This window comes from Vicia villosa, linkage group LG4 (assembly GCF_029867415.1).
Source record: "Vicia villosa cultivar HV-30 ecotype Madison, WI linkage group LG4, Vvil1.0, whole genome shotgun sequence".
In the NCBI taxonomy this organism is placed as follows: Eukaryota; Viridiplantae; Streptophyta; class Magnoliopsida; order Fabales; family Fabaceae; genus Vicia; species Vicia villosa.
In genome coordinates this window covers 96,677,280-96,689,304 of record NC_081183.1, presented here as the reverse complement: position 1 = coordinate 96,689,304, position 12,025 = coordinate 96,677,280, and the positions used below count along the sequence as shown (strand labels likewise).

Below are 12,025 nucleotides of genomic sequence, written 5' to 3'. Positions count from 1 at the left end.
CACCTGCATCAAGTATCTCTCCCGGCATTAGTCATCATGATGACACAATTGTGCCCATTCCCACCCCTCAGGATGATAACTCATCGAATATTCCATCCAATATTCCATCCATTCTTGTAGAAACTCCCCAACAACATTCACCTACATCGATCAATCCTGCAAAACATCGTTATCCTCAACGTCTTCGTACTCCTTCCGTTCGCCTCACGGACCACGTATGTGACATTAATAATGTCACATCACAGAGTGCCTTCCCATTAAAGAATTATTTCTCTTCATCCAATTTGAGCACTTCTCATCGAGCTCTTCTTGTTAATATCATTGAAAATAAAGAACCAACATCTTATTCTCAAGCTATCAAATCAGCTGAATGGCGTGACACTATGACTAAAGAAATCCACGCCCTTGAATCCAACAACACTTGGGTTTTATCTCCTCTCCCGAATGGCAAAACCGCCATAGATTGCAAGTGGGTATACAAAATTAAATATCACTCTAATGGTACCGTTGAGCGATATAAGGCTCGTTTAGTCGCCAAAGGCTACAATCAAGTACATGGTATTGACTACCATGAAACATTCGCATCGGTTGCCAAACTTGTCACGATTCGACTCCTTCTCTCCATTGCTGCCATTAAAAACTGGCCGTTACATCAGCTTGATGTTAACAACGCTTTCCTCTAAGGAGACCTTAATGAAGAAGTTTACATGAAATTACCACCCGGCTTCTCTCATAAAGGGAAATCATGTGTTTGCAAATTAAACAAATCCATCTATGGTCTCAAACAGGCATCCCGTCAATGGTTCTCAAAATTCTCCACCACCCCTCATTCAAAAGGGTTTTCATCAATCCATCTTTGATTATATTCTATTCACTTTCAAAAGTAATCACACGACTATATTTGTACTCGTTTATATAGATGACATCATTATCACTGGAAATAACGAAGACGCTATCTCCGACATCAAGAAATTTCTCGCCCAGGCCTTTTCCATCAAAGATCTTGGAAATCTTTCATACTTCTTAGGTATCGAAGTATCCCGTTCTAAAAAGGGAATATTCTTATGTCAAAGGAAATATACACTTGACATTTTATCCGACTCTGGTATGACTGGTTGCCAACCATCAGATTTTCCTATGGAGCAACACCTCCGTCTACGGCCCAATGAAGGAAGCCCTCTTCCTGATCCGACAATCTATCGTCGCCTCATTGGTTGTCTATTATATTTAACAGTGACACGGCCCGACATCCAATACGCTGTTAACACTCTCAGTCAATTCATGCAATCTCCATGTACAACTCATCTCGATGCGGCCACACGAGTTCTCCGATATCTTAAAGGGAGTGTCGGCAAAGGCTTATTTCTTTCGGCTTCTAGCTCCCTCAATTTAGTTGGATATGCCGACTCTGATTGGGCTGGTTGTCCTACTACCCGTCGCTCCACTACCGGCTATTTTACCATGTTGGGCTCTAATCCTATATCATGGAAAACCAAGAAGCAAACAACAATTTCTTGTTCCTCTGCTGAAGCAGAATATCGTTCCCTTGCAACTTTATCTTCCGAGTTACAATGGTTAAAATATCTTCTCTCGGATCTCGACATTGATCATCCTCAACCGATCACCGTTCATTGTGATAGTCAAGCTGCTATTCACATCGTCGAAAACCCAGTTTTTCATGAACGCACAAAACACATTGAAATTGATTGTCATTTCGTTCGTGAGAAAATTAAATCAGGTCTTATCAGCCCTTCTTATCTCCGATCTTTTGACCAACTAGCTGACATATTTACTAAACCTCTAGGAGGCGGTACTTATAAACGACTACTCGGCAAGTTGGGTGTTCTTGAGATCTCAATCCCACCTCCAACTTGAGGGGGGTGTTAAGGATACGCACATATTATTCACATTAAAGAAGGTCAAAGCAAATATCAAGACATTCAAGTATAGACAATTATAGACTAGACAAAGTATATCTTTAGATTTTTTTGTTTAATAAAAAAATGAAGAGGAAAGGATTTTAAAAAAAATGGAGAGAAAAGTGAAAATAAATAGGAGATTTTATAAATAATAGACTTTATTTATAAATTTTAAAAATTAATATTATTTAGATTTTAAATTTGCGGATACTGTTTTAAAAAATAAAATAATGTCACCAAAATATATAATATAAATTCAACTTAACATATATAAAATTATTTTAATAAAATAATTATAAAAAAACAATTTTGTTAGGTTTATTAGACTCAAAATACACGCTATTAGCATTAGAAATAATCTCATGCTAAAACATTTCAAGCTAAATGAGAGTTTTGTCATAGTGACATTAAATTAATTGATAAATTAAAAATTACGTGTAATCATAAATTATAAATGTGAAAAAATATGGAGAAGTGAATTAATTAGATTAAAAGTAAATTAGAGGGATAGTTGTGCCAAACTTTTTGTTGTTTTTGAAATTTTTAAGCGACATTTGAAAAATGTAGTCTTATATTAGGAATAATGCAACAATTTAAAATTGTTCCCATAAATATTTAAGATTGATTATTTATGGCGAAAGATAAATTATAGGAACACTTAAAAATCGTCTTCAAAAATATTTTAGGGAACATTTGTCTGATGTTAGGAGAATTATTTTGGCAACAATAAAAAATCGTTGCCTAATCTTTAGAAAATAATTTACGCATGTTGCATAAAATAGTGTTGCCAGAAGCAATAAATGTCGTAGTGACATTATTACAATACAAATTAAAAATCATCAAAAATAAAAAAGGATGAATCTGCAAACAAACTCACAGCATCCATATTAATAGTATAAAACGACAAATTACATATGCCTACAAATATAACTATGACTATATTGAATTGTTAGAAATATTCATGTCTCTAGTTCTGTAGTGTTAATGACACCAAAGTTATAAATTTGATCTCCACTAAATCGAAACTCCTCTATCAATCTAAAATAAATGAACACCGCACAAAAGACAAAAAAAACACCGGAGAAAGAGGGAAAATCAAAACAAATCACAATGTACTAAATGATGGATGCAATAAAAATATATTAAATATATATATGTGAAACTTATCTAAATAAGTGGTGTCTAAATTGTTAATTTATTTTAAATTTTATTTTATTGACATTCTTTTTATGAGTTTTTTTAGTAGTTTAATAATCAGAATTTTACTAATAAATATGTAAAATATTGGAGATTTGAACTTGTATCTCTAAATAAATATCGATATAACTATAAAATATTAACGGGCGGAAAAATTCAACAAGTATATGTTAGTTAAATAAAATAAACATAAATAGTTATATACACAGTTCAATCATAACGACGGTATTATTTATAATTATGTTTTAATGTAAATAATTTATTGTAATTTATAAATTAATATTTTATTAATTTTTAAAATAATATCTAAACTAAAAAGAAAATAATTAAAATTTAAAATCTAAAGGAGAAATTCAAAACTAAAAATCAAAGAAGAAAAAGTAAAAGTAAAAGTGAAATAACAATAAAAAGGAGAGAATAAAACAGAATGTCATTAAACTCAAAATATTATTCTAATATAAGTTTTTAAATATGAATAGAAGATTGCACTGTCTTAGTCGGTAAACACAATTTATTATTTCTGACTTATTGATTATTACATATTATTCGAGCAAGTTTTCAAACATGAATCTACGATTGCCTTGATTTCACGAACATCTGAAAAAATAAAATATAAAAATCATATACGAAAACATCATTAATTAAATCAATACTAATAATGCATAAAATTAGTAGTATAATAACAATTATTCTCTTCTATACCTGTATTAATATTATTGAGTTTTGAATAGGTACAGCTTCTAGTACAAACATATGTAGCTTGGGATGTCTTTTTACCGCAAAACAATTGACAGAGAGCCATACATGCTCCATACTTTATTGGATCTCCCAATAGAGGTGCACATTCTAAACCACACGTCACAAGACAAGGGATGTCATTTTTTGTAGCCTTAGGTGTAAGAGAATGATTAGCTTGTGCAAAAACCAACATAAGCATTATCATCATAATCATGATAACACTTTTCATCTCACTTTTTGCCATATTTCTTTCTTTATGTAAATATGGTTTTACTCTTGGTATATATGTTGTGTTTGATTTTCGTGAACAATACTTTAGTTAAATAAACACTCTCTATTTATAATTAAATAACTTCACAAATAGTTAATTAAAAAAGACTTTATCCTTATTGCAAGTATGCATAAATATTATTAATATAGACTTTACATTGATGATATTATTTCAATATATTATTAATGATAATAAAATAATATTTATATAGACTTTCAATAAAGAGAGTCTTTTTTAATTAACTATGATGTGAACTTATTTAATTATAAATAGAGATTTTTTATTCAACTTAAATCATAGTTTATAATTTCAATTTTTAAAAATAATTATATGACATTAAATTAATAATTATAAATGTTATATTTTTATACAATATTAGTGTTCGCATAGATACAGGTAGAGGTAAAGTGTAAAAATATCAAGTAAAAAAGTAGCGTAATTTGAAAAAATAAAACATAGGAAAAGAATATTGTTGAAAAAAAAGGTAAAAAACCTGAAACTTTGATAAGTGTGATAAAAATTAAAGATTTTTGTTAAAGTGAAAATAAGAAAAAAAATTGAAATTTTTGTAATACAATTTAAAGGTGTTGTTTTGTAAAAAAAAAAGAAATTAAGAGTAAAGGGGATAATAATAAAATAAATAATAAAAAATTAAGGTTAAATTATATTTTTGGTTTCTTTATTTTGCTTGGTTCACGAAATTAATTCGCCTATTTTAATTTTAAATCATTTTTTATCTTCCATCTTCTATTTTAGTAAAAAAAAATGTTGAGATGGAATAACGAATCAATGTAAAAGTATTTTAACTAAAAAGAAATTAAAATTAAAACAGAGATCAAATTCGAAACTGGAATTCAGAAAAAGTAAAAGAGTGGCAAAATGACAATCAAAGGATAGAATGAGAGAATGTTGTTAAATTCAACATATTTATTTTTCAAATTTATTGATTATTACATATTATTCGAGTAAGTATTCAAGCATTAATCGACTATTGCATTGACATTGTCCATAAACTCGGTAAACATTATGATTTGTCTTGGCATGTTTTCAAGCATGAATTGACGATTGCATTAACATATTCATGTGCATCTGAAAAATTAAAACATACAAATTATGTAAAAAAATCAATTAAATCAATAATATTATTATTTTTTTCAATCAATATTATATTTTTTAAATATATTGAATAACTAATATATCAAATTTATATATAGACAAATATATCAATAATTCAAAAAAAATTAAAGAAATACCTGTATTAATATTATTGAGGTTTGAATAAGCACAAGCTGTGGTACAATCATTTGCAGCTTGCAATGAACTTTTAGAGCTTTTTTTTTGTAAGCAAGGATTATATTGATAAGAGAACCCAAGTTCTCAAAGCTAGATACAAAAAAATCGGGTTAAAATCCAAAGAGTAAGAAATAATTAAACGCCAATTGCGTCTTACAAAAAATAATGGAAAGGATTCCTACTAAATTCGTAAAATTTACAATTGGGTTGTCTACTTTTCCCGACAAAAGCCCAACGTCAAACCAAAGCTTTCACCCCCCAAACCGTATCAGAAATATTCCATGTATCTCCCCTAAAAACGATTCCGTTTCTAGCCGTCCATAAATACCACATCACCGCTAACCACACTACTCCCTATTTACTTTTATGAACCTTAGCTTTCTTTCCGAATTTGTACCACTTCATGAAACTTTCCTTGAAGCCTTCCGCTTTATAATTATCGAAACCAATCCACTCCGCTATTTCTCTCCACACCAAATTCACATTATGACATAGCAACAACGTGTGACCATCAGATTCTTCACACAAACAGCAAAACACACATGAAGTGTTGGAATAAGGTAAAATACCTCTATGGGATAAAGCTCCTCTAGTTGGAAGCCTGTCAATAAAACAGCGCCATCCAAAAGCCTTTATTTTTGTTGGCACATCCATCTTCCACACTCTGCTTAAAGCTTTATCGAATTCCCCTATAGGGCCACACAGACAGTGTTCAGAATTCAGTACGTTGTAGCAAGATTTAACCGAGAACCTTCTGTCCATACTAGATGTCCACTGCACGCAATCTGGCCTGTTACTGTCCAAAAACACCTTGCACAGTTCCTGTTTCAGCCACGACAAGGCTTCAGATCTAGCTCGCACCGCATTCTGCTCAGAGTGTGAGTGATTAGCCGCTGGCTGCTGCGATGTTCCTGCTATTGGAAAAATGATCTCCGCATGCTGCAACCGACTTAGCTGCTGCGAGTTCACCGCCTAAAAGTTTTCAGCCTCTCCAGAAACAAACAGAGGGAGCTCAAACTGGCTGTTCATAGCATTACGCGGAAAACCAAAATCTCCCCACACCCAAGTTCCGTCTTTCCATCCTCCCATGAGAGCTACCGATACCTGCTGTAAAAAAGAAACATTATACAAAGATGGAAAAAACTCTTTTAGAACTCTCTGCCTCGTCCAATTAGAATGCCAAAAGGAGGTGATGCTACTACTCCCTACCGCAACTTTGCAATTAGAGTTAAAGAAGCCTAAAGGTTTTATCGCATTCAAGGACAAAATATCTCTCCACCAAACCGACTTGAGAACCTCCCCCTTGCCTTTAACTCCTTCGTGAACAAAACTAAGGTTAATATCTCCATATCTCGCTTTCAAAACTCCATACCATAAAGCTCTGGTTTGTTCCAAAATTCTCCATTTCCATTTGCATAAAAGAGCCACATTAAAGTCGCCGATCCTTCTAACCCCCAACCCTCCTTTCTCTATCGGAAGACAAACCGTATCCCAACTAGCCCAATGGATATTTCTCTTATCCTCCACCCCTCCCCAAAGGAAATTGCTTTGGATTTTAATGATGTCTTTAATAATTTTCTTAGGCGCCTTGTAAAAAGATAGAAAAAAGATAGCTTAACTCCTAAGAACCGCTTTGACAAGAGTAAGTCTACCTCCGAAACAAAGAAATCTCCCTTTCCATGATGCCAATCTATTCTTTATCTTCTTCATCAATGGTTCCCATGAGGCTATTCTTCTAGGATTACTTCCAATCGATATCCCTAGAAAAGAAAACTCCTTTCCTTTCTTCCTACACCCAAGAAAACTAGTAGCCACCTCCAGAAAATTAGGACTAATGTTGATTCCAATTAATTTGCTTTTATGAAAGTTAATGCCTAATCCCGAAATCATCTCAAACACTCTCAACACCGACTTAATAGCCCAAAGGTGTGACCAACTTCCATCTCCAAGCAATCACGTATCGTCCGCGAATTGGGGAACATCTATGAAGCTCCGCCCATTGAACTAAACCCCACAAAATCACCGTTTTCCACCGCTTTATTCACTAATCCCTTCAATCCTTCCGCCACAATAACAAATAAAAAAGGAGAAATAGGATCGCCTTGCCTCAATCCTCTTTCCACTTTGAATTCTTTGGTAGGACTCCCGTTCACCATCACCGACATATGACTAGTGAAAACTAAAGCTTGCATCCAACTTATCCAAACCTCCCCAAAACCCATTCTAATCATCATAGACCGAAGAAATTCCCAATTGGCCTTATCGTATGCTTTTTCAAAATCAACTTTGAAAAGTAAACACCCTTTCTTCTCTTTAATAGAATAATCTACCATCTCATTCGCCATAAGGACCCGTCCAATAATTGTCTCCTGGGAACAAAAGCACTTTGATAGTTAGATATGATCTTGCCTATCACCTTTTTTATTCTAACCGCCAAAGTTTTCGAGATAATCTTGTGAATGCTACCGATCAAACAAATGGGTCTATAATTATCAAGGCCTATCGGATTGTTAGACTTGGGAATTAAGGCTAGGAAACACGAAGTTATAGATTTTGAAAAAACAATCCTTGTTTGGAAATCTTTAAAGCATAAGATCACATCCTTCTTCACAAACTCCCAACACTTCTTAAAGAATAAGATAGAATATCCGTCTGGTCCCAGGCTCTTGTATCCGTCACAACTCCATATCGCTTCTTTAATTTCTTCTTCCTTAAAGGGTAATTCAAGATTATTCTTATACTCTTCGCTTAGCGTTTTGAAAATATCTCCTTCAAGAAACGGCCTTAACCTATCACTCTCCTTGAATTTTGCCTCGAAATGTTCAAAGACCACTTCCCTTACTTCCTCCACTTCGCTTATCATCCCACTGGGAGTAAGAAAAGGACCAAGGAAATTGCACCTTAATCCTCGCTTCATGATTGAATGAAAATATTTGTTATTATCATCGCCATCATTAATCCACTTCAATCTAGCCTTTTGAATTAACATGTTCTCCCTAATTTTGAGATTCATCCAAAAAATATTATTTGCCTTTCTTCTAGCTCCACCTTCTTCTTCTTCATCCGATGGGAGATCATCAATCACGTTAATCTCCTTTACTCCTTCCTCCAACTCCATATCAATCTTTCCAAAAATGTTTACATTCCACCATTTCAACTTACTTTTAAGAAGCCTAAACTTTTCCTTCAAAACGTAATCCCCACGCCCGTACACTTCCATCTCCTTCCATTCTTTTTCAAGAAAACCGATAAAATCTTTGTTTTGAAACCACTCATTATTGAATTTGAAGGGCTTCGGACCCCAATCATTTTTATTTGCGACAAGCCAAATTGGACAATGATCGGATATGTCCATATCTCCAATTTGTTGACCTACCACGCCCCACCAATTCACAATATTATTGGATACTAAGATACGACCAATGCGGCTTTTCGATCTACCGTCACTACTAAACCAACTGAATTTCTTTCCTTTGCAAGGAATGTCCACCAGCCCCATGTCATTTATAAAACCAGAGAATTCCTCCCACTCCGCTTGATTCCTCAAAGCAGTCCTTCCTTTCCTCTCACCTCCATTTTTAACCGCATTGAAATCACCTCTTACCACTCATTCTCCATCCATAAAACTATCCTTCAAAGACAACAATCTTTTCTAGAGATCACGTTTTAAAGAAATACAACAAGAAGAGTAAATATTACATATATAGTACAATTTCCCCATCCATAAGACCTTCACTTCTAGATAACCAGTACGCCTAAAACTGCAAATAACTCCCACATTCCTAGAATTCCACAGAATCATAAGGCCTATAAACATACCTGCAGAATCAGAAGCGGAGAAATTGATTCCTTCCGAGCGCCAAAAACTTTTAGCAGTGGATTCAGAACAAGACTTCAATTTAGTTTCTTGAAGGAGAAAAACTTCCGCTCTACCTTTGCTAATAATTTGATGTATCCTTCTTCTCTTGACAAAAATACATCTCCCTCTGATATTGAATGATCCTATAATCATTGATATTCTTTTACTTGCTCCTTACCCCTTCCTTCCACAACGGACTTGAGACTTCTATTCCTTGACTTCTCTTGTTTATATCATTGTCTGTCTCTGAGCACAAGAATACCACACCCAGCTTGTTAATTGAGTTCCGTAGAAACTCTCCCCCACCATGATTGAGAAGCCTGACAATTCTATTATTACTCCTAATAATGTATGTTTTTTCCGATTGTTCGCCATGAAACTTTCTAACTCTTTCACCAGACGGACTAGAACGCAAAGAGAATTGCGAAATAGGGTCGGTGAATGATTCCAATGACTCACTGTTGGGTTCCAAGCGAGTAACCAAATTTGTCTCTAAACTTCTTCCTTTCCTTCTGGGCCTGGGCTTAATACTTTTTCATGGCCCATTTAGCAAATGAAATTTTTTAAACAACAAATTTTTTTCCTGTTATACTTCCTATCCACGTGTATACTTGGAGTATGTGCTAGGTCTAGCCCACAAGAAGTAACTGGACAAGGAACCAAAGAGACTAAAGATAACGGACACTCCCCCCTTTTTTATGAGAAAGCTTTTCACCTTACCATCTTGTCCTTTTCCTATCTTAAAAGTACTATCACTTTTCAAACTTTTCGCCAATTCCACCGCTTTGTCAAAGGTTGAACTATTCTCCATGTTATCCTCCTGCATTAAAAGACCCAACCTCTGCTCTAGAGTTGATGTTTCAGACATTTTGTTCTTACCTTTTCTCTTTCTAGCCGCCCTATACTTACTAAAGTCCTTCGAAGAATACCCCTCGGATAAAGAATTGAGCCCTTTAAAAGTATCTTCCTAAAATGAGTCACTTTCTGGAAACATTTCCGAATCCTCTGAGCTTGATAACTCTGACTGGAACTGCTTCTTATTAGAGCTCACAGAAGAAATCCTCAACGGCCCCCATGAATCTTCCATGAGCGTCAGCCAAAATTCCATACCATCTATCTCCACCTTAAGCCTTTCAGATAACTGGAAAGAGGTGGATACCCTCACCATAACCCTAGCGATGTCCAAGCAAGCTTTATTTTCCGTATTATCGTCTAAGTTAATAAAAGAACCAAACGAATTGGCCAGCAACACAAAGAACTCAGAGCACCAAGCTTGACATGGGACACCGTGAATGCGTATCCATGTTACTCTTGAAGGATAGAAAAACACTTAGAAAGGGGGGGTTTGAATAAGTGTAGCTTTAAAACTTGTAAGATAAAAACAATTTTCACAATGATTTTTATCCTGGTTCGTTGTTAACTAAACTACTCCAGTCCACCCCCTTGGAGTGATTTACATCACCTGAGGATTTAATCCACTAATCACACTTGATTACAATGGTTTTCCACTTAGACAACTGCTAAGTCTTCTAGAGTATCCTGATCACAACCTGATCACTCTAGGAACAAACTGCTTAGACAACTTCTAAGACTTGCTAGAGTATACTGATCAATAACCTGATCACTCTAGTTCTTACAACTTAATGTAAACAAATTCTTTTAAGAGTTACAATGCTTCTTATAAAGCTATTATCACAACTGTGATTTTCTCTTAAGTTTAAGCTTAAATCTCACTAAGATATTACAACAGCAATGTAGTGAGCTTGATGATGAAGTTTGAGAGCTTTTGAATCTGACAGCGTTTCTGTATAATGCGCAAGTGTTGTGTTTAGCTTCTCATCAGAACTTCATATTTATAGGCACTTGAGAAGATGACCGTTGGGAGCATTTAATGTTTCACTCTTTTGTCAACTACCTCGAGCCTTGTTTTCGCTGTGTCTACTGACGTTGCCTTTAATAGCTTCTAACGTTCCTTTTGTCAGTCAGCATAGCCTGCCAGTCTAGTACTTGCTTCTGATCTGATGTTTGTGTCAACAACGTTTGAATGTCATCAGAGTCAAACAGCTTGGTGCAGAGCATCTTCTTGTCTTCTAACCTTGAAGTGCTTCTGAGCGTGATACAATGAGAACTTCAGTGCTTCTGCTTCTGATCTTAAGTTCTTCTGATGCTTCCATAGACCCATGTTCTGATTCTGCTTGACCATCTTCTGATGTCTTGCCAGACCATGTTCTGATGTTGCATGCTGAACCTTCTGAGTCAGTGCTTCTTACGTTGATTTTGTGCATACTCTTTATATAATTCCTGAAATGGAAATTGCATAGTATTAGAGTACCACATTATCTCATACAAAATTCATATGCTTGTTATCATCAAAACTAAGAATATTGATTAAAACAAATCTTGTTCTAACAATCTCCCCCTTTTTGATGATGACAAAAACATACATAAATGATATGAATTTGCGATCAGAATATCAGACGGCTAAAGACAATTACACAGCTATAGCATAAGCATATAAACATTGTGTGAATATGTCTCCCCCTAAGATTAACAATCTCCCCCTAAGATAAATAATCTCCCCCTGAAATAAATACTAGAAGAATTTTATAAATAAAAGACTTCCCTGAGTATTTCAGTTGAGACTTTCACATATGCTTAGATCTTCAGAACATTCACAGCTTCTGATTCTTGCTTCCATAGGACAGCTTCAGAACTTGAATTTCCTAGATCTTCAGAATATTCATAGCT

At 34.4% G+C, this 12,025-nt stretch overlaps 3 protein-coding genes across 3 annotated transcripts; 1 reads left to right on the top strand and 2 right to left on the bottom strand.

The window, feature by feature from the left end:
- Nucleotides 1-774: 774 nt before the first annotated feature.
- LOC131597550 (uncharacterized mitochondrial protein AtMg00810-like) lies at nucleotides 775-1,875 on the top strand. The gene has a single exon (XM_058870241.1). It carries the CDS (start codon nucleotides 775-777, stop codon nucleotides 1,873-1,875), a length of 1,101 nt encoding a protein of 366 aa, XP_058726224.1.
- Nucleotides 1,876-3,604: 1,729 nt separating this feature from the next.
- On the bottom strand, nucleotides 3,605-4,145 carry LOC131599378 (uncharacterized). The gene is made up of 2 exons (XM_058871757.1): nucleotides 3,819-4,145; nucleotides 3,605-3,713 (listed from the first exon to the last, which is right to left on the bottom strand). The coding sequence occupies exons 1-2, from the start codon at nucleotides 4,096-4,098 to the stop codon at nucleotides 3,652-3,654; spliced, it is 342 nt and encodes a 113-aa protein (XP_058727740.1). The 5' UTR covers nucleotides 4,099-4,145; the 3' UTR covers nucleotides 3,605-3,651.
- A 1,627-nt stretch (nucleotides 4,146-5,772) lies between these two features.
- LOC131597549 (uncharacterized) lies at nucleotides 5,773-10,145 on the bottom strand. Its single transcript, XM_058870240.1, has 5 exons — nucleotides 9,998-10,145; nucleotides 7,835-8,988; nucleotides 7,434-7,787; nucleotides 6,481-7,005; nucleotides 5,773-6,390 (listed from the first exon to the last, which is right to left on the bottom strand). Exons 1-5 carry the CDS (start codon nucleotides 10,143-10,145, stop codon nucleotides 5,773-5,775), a joined length of 2,799 nt encoding a protein of 932 aa, XP_058726223.1.
- Nucleotides 10,146-12,025: the final 1,880 nt, after the last annotated feature.

What these genes read in the sequence shown, in the direction of transcription:
- LOC131599378 (XM_058871757.1), bottom strand. Translation starts at nt 4,098, where the DNA reads ATGGCAAAAAGTGAGATGAAAAGTGTTATCATGATTATGATGATAATG. An exon ending in ACTCAATAATATTAATACAG is followed by an intron (nt 3,714 to 3,818) that starts GTATAGAAGAGA and finishes TTATTTTTTCAG; the next exon opens with ATGTTCGTGAAATCAAGGCA.
- LOC131597549 (XM_058870240.1), bottom strand. Translation starts at nt 10,145, where the DNA reads ATGTCTGAAACATCAACTCTAGAGCAGAGGTTGGGTCTTTTAATGCAG. An exon ending in GATAGGAAAAGGACAAGATG is followed by an intron (nt 8,989 to 9,997) that starts GTAAGGTGAAAA and finishes TTAAAAATGGAG; the next exon opens with GTGAGAGGAAAGGAAGGACT. An exon ending in TGGCGGTTAGAATAAAAAAG is followed by an intron (nt 7,788 to 7,834) that starts GTGATAGGCAAG and finishes TTTTGTTCCCAG; the next exon opens with GAGACAATTATTGGACGGGT.
- LOC131597550 (XM_058870241.1), top strand. Translation starts at nt 775, where the DNA reads ATGGTCTCAAACAGGCATCCCGTCAATGGTTCTCAAAATTCTCCACCA.